This window comes from Rhea pennata, chromosome 5 (assembly GCF_028389875.1).
Source record: "Rhea pennata isolate bPtePen1 chromosome 5, bPtePen1.pri, whole genome shotgun sequence".
In the NCBI taxonomy this organism is placed as follows: Eukaryota; Metazoa; Chordata; class Aves; order Rheiformes; family Rheidae; genus Rhea; species Rhea pennata.
The window spans coordinates 43,213,041-43,237,335 of record NC_084667.1 but is presented as its reverse complement, the minus strand read 5'-3'; the positions used below and the strand labels follow the sequence as shown (position 1 = coordinate 43,237,335).

Genomic DNA, 24,295 nt, shown 5'->3' with positions numbered 1-24,295 from the left:
TATGTGCGAGGAGAAAGTCCGCCAGTGCGGGAAAAACCAACCTAGGGGGCACTTCGGAGCAAGCGGCGAAGCCGAAAGATTGCAAAGGGGCCAGGCAGCGAGACAAAGAGAAGGGAGGACATGAGCGAAGGAAACGGGATACAACAGGGGATCAGCTGAGTTAACCCACGCAAGAAAAGCTTTTCCCCTCCCAGCACATCCACAGGAGGTGCAGGGCCGGACTCCCCGTTCCACCGAGAAGACAAAGCAGGAGCTGGCCCCATGGGGAAAGGGGGGGAGAAAGGAGAGGAGTCAGGGGAGCGGGAGGCGCAGCTCCGCTTCTACACCTGGGAGGAGATCCAGAAGCACAACTTGAGGACGGACAAGTGGCTGGTGATAGAGCGCAAGGTGTACAATGTCACCAAGTGGGCAAACAGACACCCTGGGGGCCACCGAGTGATCAGCCACTGCGCCGGCGAAGATGCCACGGTAAGGACCCACGCACAGACACACACTGCTGCCTCCAGGCTCCCAGCAGCAGCCTCTGACAGGTCATTTCCTTCCTTGTGGCTCTCGAGAAGTGAGTCAGTCTTTGCGCAGCCCGCTGTCTGCCTTTCTTTCCCCATCTCTCTTAACACCTGCTGTACATTCAGCTCATCCCTTTCACTGCTTTAGCACCAAGGAGCAAAAAAAGGCTGGTACGGACTGATGCAAATCCTTGGTAATCAGCTCCATTGATCCATGGCTGTTTGCAGCATCTGGAAGATTGGTTGGTAGAGATGGTTTGGCTCAGCTCTAGTCCTGCTGTTTGCCTTTGTCCCTTGTTTGTGCTGGGCCTGGAGTTTTGATTTCCTGATCCAAGCATCCCAAGTCTTCTCCTCTTCGGTGGGTAGCGTCTGCCATGCAGAGTTATAGCAGCCAAGCACAAGAAAGGGTTAAATAGGAGACTGTTTCAAAGCCTCTTCTGTGAAGAGGGCGAGATTGAGGCTCTAAAACAAGGAGCTTTTTAGCTTTTTCCCAGGAGGGAATTCTCTTGAGATTTTTGTTACAGGTTTCTAAGGAAAAAAAAAGAACCATTCGCTGCTGCTGCCACAGCTGCTTCCTGCAGTTGGTTTGCTGCAGCTACCTCTCACGTTTCAACAGCTTGGGGAGGGGGGGTGGAAGCTTGAAAAAGGAATAAGCTGCCTCCGAGATTTTTGTCTGTGGTTTCCCCCAAAGCCACCTTCTTCGGAAGTGTATCCAGAGAGAATGTGCTCACCCAGGGCACCAGCCCTTAGTTAATAAAAATTGAACTGCCTCAGAGCTTTTCAGAATATGTGCAGGGTAAGAGCAGGAGAGACCAAGCTGTAACATTAACTGTTTGTCTTCCACAGCTCTTAGCACCCTAAGAAGGAGACTGGGTGTATGTGCAGAACTAATTAGCAAGAATTACTAATGCTTTTCACCAATCTACATTTGCTTATGGTCACCAACTCTGTGATTATTCTCCATTATTTTCCTTAAAGTGCTGAGATGGATTTTGATGTTCCTACCCCCTTCCAATGAAACCACAGAATCAGTGGCTTTTCCTGTCTAAAAGAGGGAAATGGGCCAGTTTTTCCTTCAGCTGCAGAAGTGCAGGCCTGTTGAAACCAGAAGAGTTAGCACTCCTGCCCCCAGGTGTTTAACTCCAATACCTCAACTAGAAGTCAAAAAGTATTTGGTCTTACATTTGCCTCCAGGCTTTGCAAGAGAGACTGAAACACAGATCTGTGATCCTACCACTCTTGATCCTCCTTGTCTCTCCTCCCACTTCCACAGAGTACCTTGAACATATATAGTAGGACTGTACGCAGAGCACATGCCATGAAGGCATGGTCTGAGAGTGCTCTGAGACTGACCATCCTGCACGGAGCACTGAAAGGGAATTGGCATCTGTTTTCCAACTACCCTACAGTAAATAACACTGCCAAAAAACTCTTGCTCATTCAGGATAAGAAAGCCTTGGCCTTGACCCTGCCAAGGCCTAACTGACAAAATTCATTCTGTGCTGCAAGATATCACAACCGGGAGAGCTTAGGGGGAGGAAAAGGCAGTGATAAAAACTTAGTTCAATACCCTGCTTGATGATGTGTGTGCTCCTCTGCTAACTCGTAGCAGGGTGTTTGCAAAAAAGCTGATTGAGTAGCTCCCATGACAGCTCACACATTCAGCATGCCCAGCTCATGCTGGTCAGGTTAAGAGTGCCGAGACTAGCTTAGGCATGCATTTCCCCTACAGGTACTAACAGTGCTCAGAATTCATTCATTCCAGGCCTTACCTTAGCATATTGATGCAGCATGCCAGGCTGAGACAACCTGTTCTGGTATCACATGATGCATGGTTGCCTTTAGAAAATGGGTAAGATTTAGAGTATGCAAGGGTACTTTGCAGCCTCTGCCTTTTAGAGATGTGGAAGGTGCTTCCTCTGATTGCACTGAGCACTTCAATGCTCAACTGCAGTTCATACCTCAACAAAACAAAGCTGCTTTTACCAAAAGAAGCTGGGGTAATTCCCACTTGCATATTACCATAAGACACCTCAACTTACCTGGCCAGTAGACCACAAAGTCGGGAGGTTGGGTATAAACTTCACATGGCACTCTCAGAGTGTATATCTTCTACCTTTTTTCTCTATCTCCTCCAGCACGGCACTGAGGATGGTTCCAAATATCAGGCAGGTGCATTGCACTCAAGACCTATGAGTGGAGGAGATACATGAGAAGTAGCTAACTAAAAAGGTACTCCTTTGTAACCATAGCTTCCTGTCCACTGATGGTAAGAGTATTCAGGAGATGACATTCTCTCTGTTGCTCAGAGACTATACTGAAAAGGCCCCTTCTCTACCTATATCAGTTACATGTTCGCGTATTACTTCTTAGCCAGCTCCACTTTCCTACTGCCAGAATTTCCTTCATGACATGGGCTTGAGGCAGCTGTAAAGGGCAAGACTGGTAGCATGTTTTCATTCAGCCCAGAAAGAAGCAAGGCTATTACGTCCATAGACAGAGGAGACAATCTCTCTCTGGAAAAGTCATGACAGAACTTTTATGAGCCTGATTTGACAACAAATAGGCTGCTGGCAGGAAAGCCAGGATAGACAAAAATACCTTCCAGGTTGTCAGGCAGAAGCTGCAGTTGAATTGCCCCCCATTAATACCACAGGAATCAGAGAGATCTCCATTACTGTCATCAGGTGGTAGCCAGCCAGATTTCCCACAACTCTTTCTTTTTTTCTTTTTTATTGTTAATTAAACAATATCATATCAACGTCCATTATCACTTGTTAGGTGTTCACTCTGTCCTGTTTTTCCTTTCTTGCCTTTTTTCCTCTCAAACATTCCCTCCCAACCTCATTCTGATCTTCCTTCCTCTTTCTTTCCCTTTTACACCATCTGCTGATGATACCAGGCAAGGAAACCAGCAACGAGACTTAACGTTTTGGTGAAACATTCATGAAGGTTCGTATTTGGACCAAGGGCAAAACACTACTAGTGCTGGAGGCACTCATAAAAGTCTTACGCTGTCTAGAGCCTTACTTCATCATCTGTGGCAAGTCAGTCTTTTAATGTCCTGTCAAAGGGAGAGAACAGTATTTTTTAAACTCAGGACTGTGAGGACCAGAGAGGGTGAGGTGGGTAGAAATTATGGTAAAACAAATGACAGATCTTGAAAGTAAAGACAGAAACTGATGGGTCAGACAAGGATTCCTCCACGTGGGAATATCCAAAGTGTCCTCTGCACAGGGCTGTAGTGACAGCTTTGCTGATCCTAGAGTTTTACCTTTATTTTGGCACCAATAAAGTAATACCAGTCGTGAACCCAACGCAGTCAAAAAGCACGTGTCTCACTCAACATTTGAAGCTGGATAAGTTTTGCCAGTGGGGCAGTCCTCATGGAAAAGCTGAGCCAGATGTTCCCCTGTGGTAGCAAGTATCAATTTATCTCTGAAATTGGTCCCAAAAGGAGGCGGTTTGGACACTTTCGTGTGAGTTTTAAAAAGAGCATTCCCACGGGGCTGAGAGTGACTAGGACATCCAGTGCTCTACAAAAGATGTGCACCTCAGTTTCATTTCTGTCATTCAGTTTTTTTTTTACTCCATGCATTGAAACTCTGAAATGACTTTTTCTTTTCTTTACCGCTTCTCCTATAGTCTCTGGCATTTTATGGCATTCACAAGCCTTTGAATTATTCCATAGTATTTTCTTTCTCTGCTGCACTTCTATCCAGTTTTTCCTCTCTGCCTCCCCATGCCCCATCTCTAACTTCTTGTATATTATTTATTTAACCTCAAATTAAATGACTGAGATCAACTTTCTTTCTCCCTTCTCATACCTCCATAGCAAAATTTCTGTGGTCAGAGTATTATTTTGAAGCTCCATCCAAAGTGTCGGTGTCGGATGAAAGTTTCTATTGATTTTGGTGGACTCTGGAACTAAGCTTGTTGGCTGGTATTTTTTAATACCAGGGTTAGCCTTTTAATGTAAGAAAGCTTCCAGAAAGGTCAGCTGGATACAGTGAGTACTTTCCAGTCTGCTTTTCCTGTTTAGAACAATAGGCAAAATTTGAGTTGGCCCCTACAGTTTTCAGGCAATGGGACAAAGGAAGACAGGCTGCAACTTGGTACTTCTGGCTTCTGTTTTTGAGTCTGTTTTTTTTCTGTACCTCAGTTTTATTCAGTCTTAAAATGAATAATATAAAGATTTCGACAAGATGAGAGGAGACTCATTAGCCAAGATGTCTGACAAAGTTAGGAAGACAAACTTTCTCCAACTACCCCATCTTTGAAATCATTGGCCTTCTGGCCTTTGTGAGATCCATTGGTTTGTCTCTGCAAAGAGTGAAAGGCATCAAGTTTTCACTAGACAGAGCTTGATGAAGGGGGAGCGTAGAGGGGCAAAAGAAAATAAGCCTTCTTCACAGCTGGAGCTCTCAGGCCAGGTGCCATCTCATAGAGGAGGAATTTAGACGTTTAAATGTAGTTTATTATGGGGACCTGTACAGCAGACAGTCTCAGCACTTCATAGGGCTACATCTTTACAGCTCTCCCATGTGAATTTCTAGAGTTAATTCCAGTTCTGTGGAGCAAGGAAAGGGCAAGGACAAAGTAAGAGGTCCTGACCTTTGTCATCTTTCTCTCACTACCTCTACCTTTGGGGTAAAAATTCAAGCCATGCCCTGTGGAGGGAAGGATGTGTAAGATTTCACCATTAGCAACAGATGCATCAAATACACACTTCATGCAGGCATAGGTAGGATATGGGTACATGAAAACATATAGAAAGGGGAAGGAGTAGGGTAAAAGAAGAGCCCATTGCATTAGAGGGAAAACTCCCAGACCCTAAAGAGGACTAAAACAGTGAGAGGTAGTGAAGTCATTGGTCCTGCGATCAAAACACCACAAACAGGGCATTGCGCTTCGGTGTGGGAAAAGGTATCAAAAGTCTTGAACATATGGAATAAAAATATTATTCCAGCAGGATTTCCTGCTTTCCCAGCCTCAAGAGCATACGCTGAAGACAGGATTTATTTCACAATTTTGCTGAGGCACCAGTAAGATTCTGCAGTTGAAACCTAACAAACTATGTCTATGATCATGTGTTTGAGAGACCATAGTAAAATATATCCAGCAGTCAAGGCATGTACCACACAACAAATACTCAAGCAGTCTCACAAGAGATTTATGGGCCTGTAACAGAGACAATTAACTGTACACCACAGAACCATAGAAGTGACAAGCCTTATCACTTGTCTTGATAATTATCAGCTCATCACAATTGTTAACCTACTTAGCGTGTTTCAGACTAATGAATAAAGCTGTTCTCTGGTTTAGGAGCTTTTTTGAATGGGGTCTTCACCCCTGTAGGCTTTGATAGCAAGCACTTCAAAGCAATTGCTTGAAGTTCTGGTATGCAACCAAGTCTTTGTTTGCTTCTTTGAGACTTTGTAAAGACATTTCTACTTGGACTTGCAAGGAAAATCATGGAGATAGATAAAATTAACTGTGTAATATCTAGAATATGGAGGAGTCAAGATAGCATTCAGCTATTCATCTTATAGAACAAAAAGAGCAATGCAGTCTCCCAAATGAGAAGCCAGCACTCTGCTCAGCTATGTTAGTGCTGGGGTCCTCAGAACTGCACTAGTAGTGCTTCTGGTTCCACAGGTACATCTGGGTTTGATCACCTCAGAGTTTCCATACACAACTACTGCAGACAATACATTATGAAAGTGGGAATAGAGACCTTCAGTTTCTACTGGAACAGCTGAAGGAAAACAATTTCCTCCATTTCTCTGCTCTTTCTGTCATTTGGTCCCACCATCTCCACCTCTGAAAAATGGGCTCAAGGACCCAGACAGTCCAGATCTTTCTGTCTTATGAATGTTTCCTAAGGTCGTTGCCACATCAGGTAAAACATCTGTTTGCAGTTGGAACAACCTACTCTAGGAAACTTGCTCTACATCTAACTAGGAGAGCTGTCTTTCTGTTTTCACAGCAGCACAGAGGGTTGTCATGATGTGCTTATAGTTGTCTGGTGAGAAAAAAAAATGCTCCTGGGGCAATCACTAAACCCAAAATGAGTGGTCCTCTCTCAGGACCACAGCAGAGATCAAAGACATCCCTGAAAACAGGGCATTTCTTAGAGATCACCAACATGCCCTTGCTCAGAACAGCAGAAATATTTAGAAAGCAAAAACAGCAACACAGTTCTTGAGTAGCCACAATCCATAGGATTTTTGTTAGTACCTAATACTTTCCACTTCACAGTATTCAGGGTTTATAGCATAGAAGGAGAGGTATCACAATGGTGGAAACATATAGTGAATCAAGGAGACATACTGGATTCATAAGGCAGCCACACACACACAGTTTCTGATTTAGATTGTTTTTTGAGGGATAACATAATACTTTTTTTTTCTCTGTAGACAGTTGTACAGGACATGTAAACTTCCCTTTCAGATTAATACTTTTCCCATAGTCCTAAAATATGTTTAGCCTACCAGACTCCTAAACCATGTTGCAGGAAAACCAGGGTCTGAGCTGGTCAATTTGAGGAAACATAATTAAAAAGAAATGAAGTAAGCAAAAACATGTAATCGTACTTTGATGGAGTTTTTTTTTTTTTTTTTTTTTTTTTCTGATTTAGGTCCAAAAGGACCTATATCTATTATTAATACATTCAAAGCACACTTGGTATTTATAGAGCAGGTCCTTCAGCAAGACCAAGGCTTATGGTGAATATCTATTCACCTATGGGGCAAATAGTCCATTCTTTCCTAGTCTGCACTAGGTGAACACCAAGGCGCACATAATATGAAAAAAAAATCAACCCTATCTTGAATTGCCTCCTGGCAGCAGACTTTCAAAGGGTATTTATATCCTAATGGGGATTTGTACAAATTCCTATCTGCCTACCTTCCAAGGGAATTAGCAGGATTTAAGTATTTAGTTGCTTATGAAATTTCTTGCAGTGCCTTTCACCATATATTTAGAGAGTACCCCAAATCTCACCATTCACTTCCTGCTAGATAAGCAATTTCAGCAGCCTTTACTAGTACCATACTGAACAGCAATCAGAGAGACAGGAATCAGAGTCCCACGCCACTTGTTCAGAAGAGGACTCACACAAGAGACTGTTGCAGAGAAGGACAGTGCTAGAGATGGAGGGGAATGGTGTGATGGATAGGAACCAACAGTTACTTCTGAATTTCACACAGTTACTCATATTTCTACTCCAGGATGCATTCCAAGCCTTTCATATCAATCCCACTTTGGTGCGAAAGTTTCTCAAGCCATTACTTATCGGAGAACTTGCTCCAGGGGAACCCAGCCAGGACCGAGACAAGAATGTGAGTATTTGTTTCTAAACTGAGATTTGTAATAGGTATGTTTGAGGGTTTTTTTTTTCTTTTTTTCTTTTTTTTTTCTCTCAGGATCTCTTCCAAGTCCCTATGTGAAAAAATATTGGACAAATTATAAAGCTCTCTTCATTACAGGCAGCGCCAGAGAGGGAGTGCCTGAATGCCTCTGTGCAGTGATGTGCACATCCCACTAGAGATTAAAGAGTGCATGGGAGGGAGGTGGCACATCAGACTGGCAGTACAAGCCTTTCCTTTCCACAGAGCCGCCAACAGCTCTGTCTGTGGTAATCACGTCTGATTTCTAGCAGCCCATTCCAGATGCCCATACCGCAGTGATCCCATCCTGGAGGGAAACAATGGACTGAGGAATGTGCACTGGGAAATGTGTGCTAGCTCTTGTGGCTGGTGTCTCTCCTGTTCTCTGGGGACCGAGTGCTGAAACACATGTCATTGCTTGCGTGTTATGGAGGAAGGAGAGGGCAAGGGGGGTGAGAAGGCTGGAACGACTTCCAAAGCAAAGTTGCTAACCACCTCAACAAGACAAATCTCTTCCACTGTTTACTCCAGAACTCCCCTTTGGCAGAACACCCCAGGGGAACTCCTGCTTCAAGACTCAAACCAGCTGAAGTGAAACAGACTTCTCATTTCAGCGGCTTAGGGAGCAGCAACCCAGCAGAACTCCTCACCAAGTTGGCCTCAAGGCCAACTCTGTATCCCTCCCAGACAACCCATTCATGCATTATTCAAGCACTAGGCACAGGCACAGCATGGCTAACTCCTGCTCTGAAACCCAACCTCATCCTGTTATTCTTAGTTGCCTGTGGTTATGGTGTATCTCTGTCAGTCACCATATAAGCAATGACGGTAACCAGCTCTCACTCTGGAATGCCCTTTGTGAACAATTGCACTTTAGTTGACCCACATATTAAATAGACCATAGCTACTCTGATATTGTGCGTTCATCACCAGAGCTCAGAAATTATCCATGAGTAATGAGATTGAATTCTCTCTTTCTCCAGCTGTCTCTTTAATACTTGTAAAGCTCGTTGAGACTACTGTGAGCAGATGATGCAGCTCTCAATGCAGCAAGGTAGTGATTCAAAGCAACAGGCTTAAATTACCCTCCTAGCTCAGGGTGCAAAAGGTCAGGATATGGGCTCAGACCAGCCGGGAGCTTATTTATAGGGAGGTGGGATGGAGAACTGGAATACAGCAGAAGTATGAAGACAGATCCTTGCTTACTTAGGAGGTAGGCCAGCTACTGCAAGAAACATCCTGGGTACTTAGTATGGAAACTAAGCTTCCTAAAGCACATTCAGACTTGTTATAACATTTATGCTGGGTCATCTGTATCCATTTTGCAGTCCCAGTTGGTGGAGGATTTCCGGACCTTGAGGAAGACAGCAGAGGATATGAACTTATTCAGAGCAAGCCCTTGGTTCTTCTCCCTTTACTTGACCCATATCATCGCAATGGAAGCTTTGGCTTGGTTAATGGTTTCATACTTTGGTACAGGCTGGATCACAACTCTCATCCTTGCCTGCATCCTTGCAACTTCCCAGGTGAGAAGTAGTAGGCACAGAGCATACTGGCTACCCAAATTACCCTGAAGGAGGCTGGTGCACACTCAGTTTCCATGTCAGATTAATCACCAATGCAAATGAGAAAAACATTCACATTACACCTGCTCCACTGTGCCTTCCGATCACCCCTACCCACTGCTGAATACCCCTCACACAAACCTCTTCATACCTCTTGGGCCTTTCCTTCCACGTAGCCCTCTCCACAACTGAAACTGAGATCTTCCCCTTAACACTTCCACTGATTCTCTATCTCCATTTCTCTGTCTACCCCCCTCTCTCTCTCGCTCTCGCTCTTTCTCTCACACACACACACTCAATCACACAACTTGCCTTCCATCTTTACTTGCTTTTTTTTGCTTAACTCTGATTTCAACCCGCTTTCTAACTACTTTATTTTCCTTCCTCCCAGGCCCAGGCAGGTTGGCTGCAACATGACTTTGGACACCTTTCTGTCTTTAAGAAGCCTGTGTGGAACCACATAGTCCACAAGTTTGTGATTGGGCACCTGAAGGTAAAGGTCATTCTGTACCTAGGGCACTGTAGAAGCAGCTGCATCCACTTGCTTGGATTGTGTCAAAGCAGGAGACGGCAGGTCTAGGCTGTTCCACAGTGAGCCAATTCAGGCAGGAGAAATTAGTGGCCAATTCCATGTGGGACTGCTGTGCAGAAGAGAGAACAGAGTCCAACCAACGCTGTTGCAGATCACAATAATTCCACAAGTTTCAGTGGAACTGCACCAATTTATCATGGCTGAGGTTATAGCTCATCAAATTGCATGAAGCTCTATTTCAACATCCTGTTTCAACATTCCCCATGCCCTCCACCTCCCTCACACTAAGGCTTGGTAATTTTTAAGTGCCCCATACAGCTATATCCTGCCCACTCAAGGTACCCACAGAACTTCTGTCCTCAGCAAAGTCCAGTGCAGTTGAGGCTTTTCAGTGTCCAACTACAGAAGGAATTTTAGGGGATGGTACACATCTCTGGCCATTCTTACAAGTCTAGTTGCTCTTGCCTCACTCTTCACAGGCACAGACAGTAGAAGGAAACCAGTGGCAGTAATTAGTAAGGTAGCAAGAAAAAATAAGCCTACCATTCAGCCACAAATAACAGCTTCACCTGTGGGAAAACACAGTGACACATAATTCTGTAAGGTATCGCTTTCTTGCCTGTTCTGACAATTTGGAAGATCTTTAGCCACGGCAAAATAGCCTGACATTACTAGTTTCAGTGGGCCCATACCAGCAGTCTCATAGGAACTGACAGTTTAACCAATTACTGTTTACTGCTATTTTAAAAGTAGGTAACAATTTGGGCATAATCAAAGTCACCCTGTTTTGGTTTACAAGAGTGAATGGATAATGTTACCATTAGAGGAGCCATGCTTTTCCATGGGTTAACTCCTTGTTCTTGTACCTACCCAGGGGGCCTCTGCAAACTGGTGGAACCACCGTCACTTCCAACACCATGCCAAGCCCAATATATTCAGGAAAGACCCAGATGTGAACATGCTGCATATTTTTGTGCTTGGAGATTCACAGCCCGTTGAGGTAAGGTGTAAAGTGGAATAGCATTGCCCTAGAAGGCTTCAGAGAGTGCTTCTCCAAAAGCAGGAGTCAGCTAGTGTTGATAGACATGCACATAGCTTGAAATGCTAACAAAAAAAAAAAAAAAAAAAAAAAAAAAAAAAAAAAAAAAAAGACTAGGACTACATTTTTGAGGGCGCAAGCCAACAAAGCTGAGTTAGAAGGGCATAGTACACGGAAACATTCTACTGATACAGGCTACCCAGAAATGGTTGTACCCCTCCTTCACTCCAGGGCTAATTCAATGACTGACATCTTGACTAAGTCCGTGGGGCTATAGTAGATTACAGTACTCACTCTCCTGGAACAATTTTCTTAGAGTAACTATGTATTAACATGTTGCACATGGAGTAACAGGCTATATTGAAATGTTTTGATTCAATCTATCCTTCCACAGCCAAAATATTTACTGTATAGAAGTCTGCATGAAGGAATAAGGTACCATTCTCAGTTTTTGTACAGTAGAATAACAATTCTAGTTTTTTTTTTAAAAAAAAAAAAAGACAAAGATGTCAACAGAAAGTACAATACAGAGAAATATGAAACGAAAAAGTTAATGCTTTCTCAGCTGACTGTTATACTACGAAGAAAGTAGCTCCAGACATATTGGAGAGGCCTGCTATCTGGATGCATACAAGGAATGTCTTGTAGACACAAAATTTTTAAGAGATAGAAAGGTCCATTTTATATGATTAAAATGAAAGCCTTCTCCTGTAGTTTAAAAAGTCACTATCCAGAAGGCGTCCAGAAGACATCAATACCATGCTCTTAAATCTGTGGGTGTATCCCATTTTAAAATCCTATGCCTGATAACTGGGTTTAAAAGTAGCTTGTGGTTCTGCCACTGAAGGGAAAAAAACAGAATGCAGACATGTATGGTAACAATGAAAACTGGATCTTCCTCCTACAATGCAGCTGAAATACGCCCAGCATCAGCGTACCGTAATATTCTTCCCTGAAATCTCACCACTGTGTGAATTGACTGAGCACTCCAGTCCAACACTCAAAATCATCAGGAAGCTCTTTCCACTATCTAACCAGAACTTCTCTTGGTGAAGTTTAACGTGGTGGTTACAGCTGCGCACTCTGAGCTACAGGGAAAATTTAAATTCCTTTTATGTCAGTGACCACCAAGCAGAATTAATCTGTCACTTATTTGTACTCCTGCCACTCTTGCTATTAGTCTATCTTTACTTCTATAATCTACTGATACCAGTAATCTTCTGTGATTGCAGCAGATATCCAGTGCAATGTGTTACAGGGGTCAGGTAAAACCTTGTATCAGCTTTCCTGACTGTAGTGCTACCAGCTCTTAGTTCCACTTGATGCGGCTGATTCACCAGCGCTACAAGGCTTCCCCTCATTGGGAAGTTGTTGTGCTGGAAGCAAAAGTGTGAGTTCTCACCAATCTGGATTCTCCATGTAAGCTTCTTGTGTGAACATTCCCGGTGCCCAAAAATGTTGGGCACTTTTCTACCTGGTTCTAGGTTTTTAACTAAAGGGATGAGTTTAAGAGCCCAGATGCTCTCAGCTGCCTCTTTTCACTGAAGAAAAATGAGCACCTACGGGAAGTAATGACCAAAGGTCCAACCCTGTCTTTGGAGAAACCCCTCCATTTCCTGTATCTGCTGTCTGTAGGTGGACCAAAGCAGTACAGGACTCAGTGCAGAATAGCTGTCAGTGACAATGCTCTATTTCCAATCTCTTACATGCCAACTGTAGTGACACAGACATTATAGATTTGAACATGTCCATGTGGCTTCCCATAGTTAATAGTGAAAGGCCACCCTAGCTCTCCCACTCTTGGTACAATAAGCTTTACAGGATCTGTTTGATGGCACAAGTTCACAGCACTGATGACTGCATAAGTCCAAATGAATCAGCGGTCAGGACATTTGCTTGGAAAACCAACCAAAGTTCAGTGCCTTGCTCTGCCATCCTGTGTAATGACTTACCAAAGGTCCAACCTCTTTACGCCCCGTATTTGTAAAAGTAATGATGGAGACAGATAACAGCAACTCTTATCACAGCCACAGGCATGGCAGAAGGTAGAGAAGTGCATAAAAATGCTATCAGGCTGTCAAGTGACAAAAAAATGATCTGTATATCAAGCCAGAACACTTTAAATAGGAATTTATACCTAGCACAACTGGGAAGGCAGGATATTATATATATATATATATATACATACACATATATAAAAAATGTTTGCAGTGTGGAGCAGCCCTAATCTCTGTCTACGATCAGCCAACATGTTTTGAAACACTCTCACAAGACTCTAGCAGTAATGCCGGAGAGAAAAGTAGGGTTAGATAACTTTGTACAGGTTAATTCCTGCTGATATTTAACCATACCAAATACTTTTTAATCTTTATTGGTGTGGGAACTAGGTCAAAACTCCCCAGTTCCAACTAAAAAGAGCTAATAAATAAAGAAGTATTGCAGAGAATATCCTCTTATGTATGGGTGTCATAATCCAAAACTGAACTTTCTCATCTGTGTCCTGTAGTATGGCAAGAAGAAGCTGAAGTACCTGCCTTACAATCATCAGCACGAGTACTTCTTCCTCAGTGAGTATCTTCACTGTCCTCTTCATTTTTCCCTGTGGTGAGGGGAGTTGAAGGCTCTTTACTTTCCAGACCCTGCTGTGTTAACAGAGCAGTTCCTTACATCTCAACTCATCCTTCTGTTCCTAGGGCTTGCAGTGCCTTTAATGGTTTATTTGTACAGGTCCACAGTCAGTTCAGTATATCCTCACTGATATCCAAGCTTTCTTAACGTTGCCAGCACAGCCATTTTACATGGCTTTGCAAGGGAAGCAGCTGAGACTGGGAACTAATCTCAGCATGGGAGTGGCTCCATAGAAGCACTGTGGGTCACCAGTCAATGCTTTTTGATACCTAAAGATGAACGGGCATGAAGCAGAGACTCCTTCACAGAGAGGCAACTATCATCTTGGGGTTCCGCTATTACCAGCACACGCCTCTCTGACCGATGCTAGGCAGGCTTTCCTGGCACCAGTTCCTAGATCACTGGCTTGCTCTCATGTCATACACCTTTGCACTTCCTTAGATGGCTGAAACATTTCTGTTTGCTTTGCAGTCTTCCCACCTCTGCTCATCCCTGTGTATTTCCAAATCCAAATCATCTCGACCATGATCAGGCGCAGGTTCTGGGCGGTGAGTGAAATGTCCTCCCTGTTCTTGTGTGGCCTGGCTGACTCCTAAGGCATCAGACTTGAGCAGGGAGAGAGGCCAATCATCTCTCCAGTGCAAGGACAGTTGCCAGAGGAGGATGGACAGGGCATGCTTTGCTGTACTAATTATCCAGTATCCCTAACGTTACCAACACAACCATGTTAAGTGAGATAGGGCAAAGCAATGCCTAATGTCTTCTCTCTTCCCCTAGGACCTGGCCTGGGCCGCTAGTTACTACATGCGCTACTTCATCACGTACATCCCATTCTATGGCGTTCTGGGATCCCTGTTTCTCCTCACTTTTGTCAGGTAGGAGATAAAGGGCCTCCCTTCTGCTCTCCCCTCCCTCCAACATCAGACTAGCAGAGCCTCAGCTCTACTGTGTCCCATGGCCTTCTTTCTTTAGGTCCTCTGCAGACATCTTCCTAATTCTGCATTAGCCTGAGTATTTTTACAGCTTCGCTTTCCTCCTATCATTCCTTCTCTCAGCAGAGCTGGTTCTGTTGCTCGGCATCTTCCTTGGTCCTTGTGACAGCTCAGGCAGGATTCCCCTTTATTTCCTCATTCACTGTTCCCACACACTGCCCGATCCCAACACACTTGCACATTTTGCACTTTCACCTAGGCTGGATCCTCCCAGAATACCTCAGGTAGCCCCGTTCACTAGAAAGGTAACTCAGGAGTCACCCAAAGCACTGCCAGCCCCTGGGAGTGAAACACTCACCACTTCACAGAATCACAGAATAGCAGAGGTTGGAAAGGACCTCTGGAGATCATCTAGTTCTACCCTCCTGCTCAAGCATGGTCACCCAGAGAACAAGGACCACTTCTCACAGTTCAGCAGAGTGTACAGTCAGTGTACTGCATGCACATATGTCATTACTTCCACACACTGACACAGTCAGTGCCCCAGAAAGCTGTTTCACAAAGCAGAACAGCTGCTCCAGTTCGAGTTCTTCAAAGCTACATTTTATCCCTCCTTAAATCTATGGAGAAATATTTCTTAATATAGCTAGATTTTGACTGATCTTCTAGTCCTTTGTGATTACCAGACCTCACAGTGTGCTGCTACCAGTGCAGAAACAGTATTATTATGCTTATTGCTGTTTAACTGATGCACAGAGTTCAGTGAAAGACCTAAAACATGAACTACGGGCATGAGCTGCTAAGTGAATCAAGCATGGCAGGGCTTAGAAAGTTTACTCACTGGATGGTTACAGTATTCCAGATGGCAGCACTGAATCTGTATTTCTGTCCTGCATGTAGTTGCTTCTAGTCTTCTAGCTAATAGCAAAGGGCTGCATTTAGTTCCATGGCCAATATTAGTTTTAAGGAATCATTTTATCACAATAAGAAACACTTTCTAAAATATTTCAGTTTTTGAAGAAAAGGAAACAGTGACAGACGTGCAAAAACCTTCATAAAATCAGAACTTTCCCTTCCACACAACTTAATATCTCTGTTCATGATTTGAGTCTTCGCAATTGCAGAAGACTTTGGTCAAAAGACTGGTTTGTGTAAGTGCTTAGCCAAATTCTTTGGTGTTAAAACAAACTGAAAAACTTCTAACAACCAGCCTGCTATTTCTATCACTGTTCTATTCTGATTAAGCTAAAAATGCAAGAAGCAATGCTTTCCTCTTGTAAAATTGTTTCCAGTTTCTCATGATTCATCAGGCAACAAGGCAGTAAGGAAAAAGCCCCAAGAATGTTATAAAGCAATGCAACCTTGTGAGCAGCCCTCCCATTGCTCAGAGAAAGCGAGATGCTTATGGAGAGTCACCAGTTTTAATCAAAATACACAAGGTATAAAGTCAGATAAAAGCATTTCCATTTTGTTTTGACTTCAGACATGAATAATCACTAAAAAGGTGAGATTTTTCTATTCAGCTGGTGTACCACATAACAGGATTCATTCATCCTCTAGCAGATAGATTAAAATACAAAGCAAAACAAACACTCATCAAAACCACATCTGCACTTCAAAAAATTCTGAGACCTTGCTTCACTCAGCTCACTTCCTTCTGTGGCTCTGTGACGTTACTGCTGGTGAAAGTAGAGACTGAGATCATCTACTCTTTCAGAGAACCAGCTCAAAGACTATATCAAGGACAGCTTCTGGACATCTGCCTTGCCAATGTACATCTCAACCCGAGACAGAGAAACTGCTTTGGGCAAAAATAAGAAAGTGGGTTTCTAGAGACTATTCTACAAGTGCTGAAAATGCAGTCATACACCACAAGAAGTAAACAAGCCACTCTAAAGTGATAAGCAGCCCAGTGCAGAGTTGAGAATTATGATAAAGAAAATGGAGAAGAAAAGACAAAAAAAAAGGAAAAAAGAAAAGAAAAAAGAAATAAAACGAAAAGAGGGCAGGAGTAGGGGAAAGGGAGGGCAAAAAAGAAGCAAAAGAACTGGAAGCCCCAGTCTGCTGAACCAGAAAGTTAACACCAATGGGCAGGTGAGCAGGTGGATTTTGGAAAACAATGTATATCCAGCAAGTAACTGGAAAGATAAAAATAGTTCTACTAAGCATTTCTAAATGAGGACTTACTTTCTCAAGTGACTAGATTATCTTTATTTACGGGAAAGGGAAGTAGTGCGAAAGATCAGTCTACTTCTGAGGAAGAAAAATCAAGCAGAGGGTTAGCACAGTAGGACCTCCTGGTTATAGTGAACTGTAATTGCACTAGTCCCAAAGCTACAAAGAGAGCAAGAGAAATTCATTGCAGAAATGATTCTCTCCACTTTCCATAGAAAGAGATTTGTTTAGTTCCACGTCTTGCAGAAATACTTCCTTCACATGCAATGCCTCTTTCTGCTCCCTGTAAACCCCCTCTCTTGACCTCATATCTTGATCTGCAACATAGAATGTCATGCTTTTTCTCTATTGTTGAAGGTTTCTGGAGAGTCACTGGTTTGTGTGGGTCACTCAGATGAATCACATTCCAATGGAAATTGATAGCGAGAAGCACAGAGATTGGCTCAGTTCTCAGGTAACTGGGAGGGAAAAGGATACCTTTGACTCCATTCACCCCACAATGGATCAGCTATATATTCAAAGAGTGGTTGCATTATCGCTGTCCCTAGCCATCTCTCACAATACTATACAAAGTAACAGTCTATGGTCTCTGCCATCAGCATGTTCCCCCTCGAACAAGTGCTGATTCAAGACATGGAAGTCCAAACTTCTGTGACAAGTACAACAACCAAAAGATTATGTTCTTTTCCTTCAGAGCTGAGGCAGTGTCAGGTTCAAGAAGTGTGGTTAAAGTTCATATCTTGGAAATAAGGTCTGAAATGAAAGCCAGCTGCTTTCAACATCTTTTCAATGCCTGGCCAAGCACATCCACTCTGCTGAAAGATACCTCTTATTTGTAGTACTCCAAGTCTCATTCAGACCTAGAGGATAAGGAGAGCAACTTTGCTACTGGTCCTATGAATTTGGTAAAAACTGAGCAGAGAAAAGAAATCGCTTCACGCATTAATTACTCTAGTTGGGGTTTGTAGTTATTAATGGGGCCTTGAATACAAGCTTTCAAAGTCTTACTGCTAATTTCTCTCCTTTTGTGCTTCACTAAAGTACCTTCATGTTTGTTTAACACTGAACACGTGAATAGGCTCACTGAAGTCATGGGAGCATTCAGATGTTTATCTTAAGCATTTGCTTATGCACTTTATGTAACTGGAATTTGTAGACAGACTCAGAGAGTGATTTATAGAAAGAGAAGTAAAATGTGTGCACGACAGAGTTGAAGTGTGAGTGTGTACGAAAGACAGAGAAGCCTCTGACACTGACGTGGCTTTATGCTGCATCTTGTGGGGTGAGAAGGGTATGTCTTCTGTGGTTACTGTGCAGGATTTACAGCTTAGCCTGTTAAGAGTGTAAGAGGATTTTAAGAAAAACTACCTACGTTTTACAATCACTAACAGCCAGAGCAGCTAAGAAAACATTTTCAAGGTATTCAGAACTTGCACTTAAACCAAACACACTGGGCAATAACTAGACATAATGGAGAAAAGTAGGCTTCCTGTGCCCATCTTTTTTTCCCCTTTGCCTTCCCCATTTTGGCCCTGTTGTTAACTGTTTTTCAACTCAGCAGCCCAAGATGCATGTCTGTACTTGGACTGATGCGTGACTAGTCACCAAACGTCCCTGAATTACCTCTTCATATTGTCCCTTTTACCACTGTTGAAACCTCCAGAAGCAATAGCAACACAACAGACCCCGAGGGGATTAAAGCATCCCTTGCTGCAACCAGCCGGCTCAGCATGTCAGCCTTCTGCCCTTCAACAGCTCAGGGGTGCAGTAAGACACAAGTTTTTCTCCAGCCACTGTCACAGGCAAGGAGAACTTTGTGCTGATTTGTGAGCGTTCACTAATATTCACAGCTGCTTTCTTGCCTTCACAGCTGGCAGCCACTTGCAATATTGAGCAATCCTTTTTCAATGACTGGTTCACCGGGCACCTGAATTTCCAAATCGAGCACCAGTGAGTATGGGCCCAGAATCACCTGGCTACTACCAGCTTGCCACAGCTCTGGACTTGAGGCAAGGGAAAGACTCCTAAAGGCACATGTGTAGGGGATGGGAGAAAGTCTGTGGAGTACTACTGAACATCAAGAAGAAAAGAAAATCCCAAACTAATTTGGGTCATCTTCTCTTTCTACCACCAAGCATGGTGTCTTTTCCCTCTTGCTACTAAATACTTCAGCCCTCACTCTCAATTTTAATCACCGGTTTTAGCTAGATACCAGTGGTAGGGATGTGCCGATTTCAGTGGCTATAGACTCACACTCCTATACTAACTACTTGAAGCTTAGTGTCCATTTCAGAAATTTCCCCTCCCTGACTAAAAGCACTTTCAGCACTGTATAGTCTTGGGGCAGCCATGTGGGACTGTGTACACTGCTGGGTACCAGGTTTCAGGAAACATGTTAAAAAACAGAGCTATATGGACAGCCAGTTACGAGTGGCAATACAAAATGTAAAAGAGCGTATTTATGGTTCAATTGATTGCCTTGGAATCTAGCCTGGAGAGAAATTAAATGCCTGTTGAATAGCACAGGGTAAGGTGATTCCAAATTCTTTATCTGCTTCTCTATTCCATGAACTTCCAAATGGAGATCGCTGACAGGTCCATTTGGCAAGAGACATCAGTTATTGCCCAAAGGAAATGGGCAGCTATCTCAGTAGACTGATGCTGTTTTCTCACTCTTGCTTCCCTCACATCTCACCTGTGGTGTCCTCTTTTTCCTAAAACAGGCTTTCACTATTTTTCTGAACATGGCTTTGTTTTGAGGCATGACAGAGCAGTGGGAGAATCAGTGCATTCAGTTTTCACAAGCCACCTTGAAACAGAGGATTGAAAAGCATAGTTTTCTCTCTCAGCTTTCCTTCTGTCTGCTTGTATAGCTTAGGGAGGAGGCAGTAATAATTAGCCGCTAGGAGAAGGCAGAAGGAGATGCCCATCCCTCAGGGTTCAGCTGCAGAGTTCTCAGGCTTGTTTTCTCTCTCTCTATTCAAGCCTGTTTCCAACGATGCCACGGCACAATTTCTGGAAGGTTAAACCTTTGGTGAAGTCATTATGTGCCAAGTACGGAGTCCAGTATGAAGAGAAGTCTCTTGGAAAAGCATTCGTAGACATCATTGGGTAAGGGCATTTTAATACCCTCTGCACCCCACAATTCATTCTTACGGGAACATCCTATCTTTTGTATCACAGCAAAACAGTACTAGAATTCAGGACACTATGGACCCCTGAGAAATACTGTGTCAGTATTTCATAATCTGATGTCAGCTAGGATAACAACCTTTATATCACGGTCCAAGGAGCACCTGCAAAATGTTGACTCTCAGCAGAAATGACCCAGCTCCCCTGACTTAGCGAAGCAACACTGGTTGACAACACATGGGAAGGTGCCTCACTACATCATAGGGAAGAAAGTGTGTAACTGTCCACCAGCGCAACTTCTGCACCCTCACATTCAGTAACAGGCTCTTCCTTTGTAGAAAGGAAACAATGGAGGCAAGATTCACAGGCCAAGCATATTCCTCTTCTTTTTCTTTCTACAGGTCCCTAAAGAAATCTGGAGATCTCTGGCTGGATGCCTACCTCCATAAGTGAACTTGAATCTTAATGGGGAGATGTGAGTGCCAGGGAGGGATGGGGGGAGGGAAGGGGTGATCACATGCATGTCTTTTACTATCAGATTTCAGTCTGTATCCGTGTGCAGTTTGAGGGGAGTTTCCTGTCTTGTGAACTGTTACTGGGATGGGCTCAGACAAACTGTTTAATACAGGCAGATTGAAAAACATGCTTGGCATAGTCTTCAGAAGATGAAACACAACATCTTTATTGCACAAAACAGATGGAAGGGTGGGAGAGGATGGGGAGAAGGAGTGCTTAAAAAGGGGCACAAAATCCATCCTCCTTCTCTCCACCAAATAATAATAATTCTAGCTCTACCTGAAAACACACAAGCCCTTGATTCACAGACCCATGTCATTTGTCAGGCTTTGAGACCCTCTGCACCTGACCAATATTTGCAATCTGAGGACACCCAAGTCAATTTATACCTCTTTTCTCTTTCTCATCTTTGTGCAAGAGAGCTTAGAGCAGTTTCTTTTTGCTGTTAAGGAAAATTAAAACAGTCCCGATAACCACCACAGTAGGAAACTCACGTGGGCTGTGATCCCCAGCACCCTGCCTGTGGAAATCACCCTCCACAGGAACTGGCAGGCGCTATACTGAGTGACTATATTGGTGCTGATGGCCCTGTTGTGGTTTTGCCAGAGTCTCCATTTTTCCTGTCATCTTTCTTCTCTAATTATAGCATCACTTTAGTAAAGGCTGTGATACTGATCCTGCACCACTAACATCCTAGTGCCACTAAGTGAGGGTTTTAATATGGGACTGCATCCATAGCTGCATTTTTGCAGCCACTTCTAGGGTTCTGCAGAAGAGCTCCAGGCTGAAGCAACATGATGTCTCCTTTGGGGAGAGGGACTATTTTCTTTCCCTAATGAGCATTGGGTCTGGCTTTACAAGGCCCATTAGAAGCACTATGATTGTCAGTAACTTGCATGCAAAACACAAGCAAGTCACACAGGGCAAGCCTTACTCATTGCCCATCAATTTTCTGCAATGCTCCAATGTAACTACAAATGGCTTTTTTTTTTTTTTTTTTTTTTTTTTTTAACCGGAGGAGAGCTGCTGGGCAATAAATACATTAGGCAGTGTGACTCAAAAACACTCAGCTCTGCCTGCTTGCACATGCATTGCAGAAACCAAAACTGTTTCTACTTGTCAGAGGCCAGGAGCAATACCCAGTAAAGGTCCTGGAAACAAGCACAAAAGAAAAGAAATTAAGTTCTTCCTAGGGAGGGAAAAAAGAAAGAAAGAAAGCAGCTACCCACCCATTCAACCTAGCCCCTACATCCTTCAGGGATGCAGCTGAGAACAGGATTGACCAGGTGATGTGCAACCTTCCATAGAAACTGCTGAAAATTTGTCTAAAACTCTTTATGTCCAATACTTAATTACCAAAATCTGTTTGGCCAGTCTAATGGCTCTTCCAGAGGTGCAGTTGAACAGCTTCGAGCTGTTTCTCTAACAGGGAACCTAATCCAAAGCCTACTCCAGGTAAGGAGCAGGCTTTAGGGGGTTTTAGTTTAAAATTTAATAGGTGGAAAAGAGACAAACATATTCTTTGGTTTATGATAGAGGGCTATGGTTTCCAAAACAGTCCCTAACTCCAGAAAACTTCAGAAAATGTATTCCTAGCCCTCAGTTTTGGGGAGAAAAAAAGAAAAAAAAAAAGAGAAAGAAAGATCAGATTACTGTGTTTGTAACTGGAAACTTCAGACCGAAAAGTCACAGGCAGGATTATCACTTCACATAGCTACTGATACTTAAGGTTTGTAAAGGGCTTATCATTTTGGTGTTGTATACCTTTAAGGTAACAAAATCCAAATATCTTGAGGAATGGTTAGGATGAAAATTTATTGTCACAGGGTGTCTGAAGCCCAGCCAGACTTTGAACAGTTTTTATAGTTGATTTCTAATAGCATAAACTATAACATACTTCTGGATGCTATAACTTCTTAAACAGGTATTAGTGGGTTAGTTTGGAATTGTGGCTAACACTCTTAAGAATGCCTTAATATCTCCATCTCCTTCTGACTCCCTGAATGTATCTCACTGTCACTGCACCAGCATGGGACAACGACAAAAACACAGCAGCATCAGCAATGTTATCTTCTAAATATTCATCTTATTTTTCTGATGGTTCATATTTTTTTTCACTCCTCCAGTTCTTGTTTCCAGAGCAAATCTCTTCTGAATACAGGTGCCTCTTTCTCACTAGCTCTATCCTCTTTTTTTTTTTTTTTCCTCCCTCTCTCTCTCTCTCTCTCTCTCCTTTCTTACTTTTCGTCTTGGAAAATTCTTTGCCTTTTAACACTTAGAGAAATTGCAGGAGACTAGTAGCTCAGCCTAGGTAAAACAACATTCAGCAGCTTGGCTTCCTGTCTGCCACTGACCAATCTACTGGAAGGACTGCTTTTCACTAAAAGAACAAGTTTTCAACCCAGTAACCTGGCCTAGCAGTGCCTGGGAGATAGCAGCTACAACTGAGGATGGCTGAAAGACTTTGAAACATTCCAGGAGAGCAACCATGCTGGCACAATCTGCAGAAGGAAAGGGAAGCTCTTCACCTAACGGGCATTTTTTTCCCCATGACTTTAGCACAAGATATCAAAGGGAAGAAAGGGGGACAGAAGAGAGCCTGGTATTTGCTCTTTCTTGTGCTCCCAGACCAGCTACTTGCTTCTTTCAGACCCTCAAAAATTCCTTTTTGATTAAGAATGTTCAGTTGCTAAAATCCAGAAATAAAAAATTTAAAAAAATGTGCAATGTTACAGTCAGAAGTGATTTCCAAGTGTCATATATTGTTCTTGCTGTTGCAAGATGAAAACATCCTTTCTGGAAAGAAGAGCAAGTCACCAACCCTTAGTAACTGACAGTGTATTTTTCTTATTGGTACACATGAACCCAGAAAGTTTGTATTGTGAAAATGTAAGATGCTGATTACTCTGTCAGATGAAGCCTCTCTGGCAGCCTTGCTCATATGGTTTCCTACCCCCCTTAAAAATCCAGCCCACTATCTCTCAATTTAAGAAATTTCAGATGTACCTTGATATACAAGTTCTCCATGCATTAATCAGAGAAAATTCAAGGGATCCCTGAAAAAGAGCCCTGGAAGCCAGGAGACGTCTGCCATGTTGTAATTCCAAGTAACACCACTCTAAAACCTGATTTAACCACAGATGTTCTAGAAATTTCAGTAAAACAGCAAACTTAAGCCATAGGTGGACGTAAAAGTTCATATGACTTGGCTGGGCTTTGGCCCCAAATGGGACAAGATACAGCAATTCCAGATGGGTAGCCCTTTGCAGGCTCCAATCTGTGATCAAAACACAGAAATTTAAGTACAGTTTTGCCCCAGCTTTCTCAGAACTAATTAGTCATCTGAAAAAGGGCAAGGTGATATCTCTTCGGCTTTCTCTCTTGATACAGGTCATTCTTTTGCCCCGTAACAAGACAAACACACAAAAAAATCTCTAAAACATGCTGGGAGCTTGTCAGAGCTTGCAGATAAACCCAGCTGAATTGCAGCACTGGCTACATGAGCCTTTTGCAATGAACAGAGGCCGTAGGCAGGAAATACACAGTTGTTTTAGGTCAAATAATGAAACAACAGGCAGGAAAGGGCTGGCTTTGCTTCTGTCCCATCACTTGTTAGCAAGGTTCATGGACAAAGTCAGAGGACTGTCACATTCTGAGATATTTGGCAGAGAAAGGCTTTCATTCAGACAAGTACAAGGAAGGCAACAAAAGCCTCTGGGCAGGAGAGAGAGAAGGCATGTGTTTTTGGAAAGAGTACAGAGCTGGGGAAAACAGGCAAAGGGAACGGGCACAAACGCCTAAGGCAAGAAAGGACAGAGCACTGGCTCGAGGCAAACAGCAAAGACCAATTGCAGCAGTGGCATGGAAATCAACTAGATG

At 43.2% G+C, this 24,295-nt stretch overlaps 2 protein-coding genes across 3 annotated transcripts in view; one reads left to right on the top strand and one right to left on the bottom strand.

The window, feature by feature from the left end:
- The first annotated feature begins 8 nt into the window (after positions 1–8).
- Positions 9–23,133, top strand: FADS2 (fatty acid desaturase 2). The gene is made up of 12 exons (XM_062577970.1): positions 9–468; positions 7,739–7,849; positions 9,226–9,423; positions 9,854–9,955; positions 10,869–10,994; positions 13,540–13,600; positions 14,133–14,209; positions 14,439–14,536; positions 17,126–17,222; positions 18,639–18,718; positions 19,754–19,879; positions 20,302–23,133. Exons 1-12 carry the CDS (start codon positions 262–264, stop codon positions 20,351–20,353), a joined length of 1,335 nt encoding a protein of 444 aa, XP_062433954.1. The 5' UTR covers positions 9–261; the 3' UTR covers positions 20,354–23,133.
- Positions 2,549–24,295, bottom strand: part of RAB3IL1 (RAB3A interacting protein like 1) — a 59,829-nt gene continuing 38,082 nt past the window's right edge. For both annotated transcript variants that reach the window (XM_062577972.1, XM_062577975.1), the window contains exons 11-12: positions 9,974–10,103; positions 2,549–2,696 (exon numbers count right to left, since the gene is read on the bottom strand). In XM_062577972.1, the coding sequence (XP_062433956.1) occupies positions 2,671–2,696; positions 9,974–10,103 (156 nt within the window). In that variant the 3' untranslated portion in view covers positions 2,549–2,670. The remainder of the gene's footprint in view (positions 2,697–9,973; positions 10,104–24,295) is intronic.

What these genes read in the sequence shown, in the direction of transcription:
- FADS2 (XM_062577970.1), top strand. Translation starts at nt 262, where the DNA reads ATGGGGAAAGGGGGGGAGAAAGGAGAGGAGTCAGGGGAGCGGGAGGCG. An exon ending in GCGCCGGCGAAGATGCCACG is followed by an intron (nt 469 to 7,738) that starts GTAAGGACCCAC and finishes TTTCTACTCCAG; the next exon opens with GATGCATTCCAAGCCTTTCA. An exon ending in GCATTCGTAGACATCATTGG is followed by an intron (nt 19,880 to 20,301) that starts GTAAGGGCATTT and finishes TTCTTTCTACAG; the next exon opens with GTCCCTAAAGAAATCTGGAG.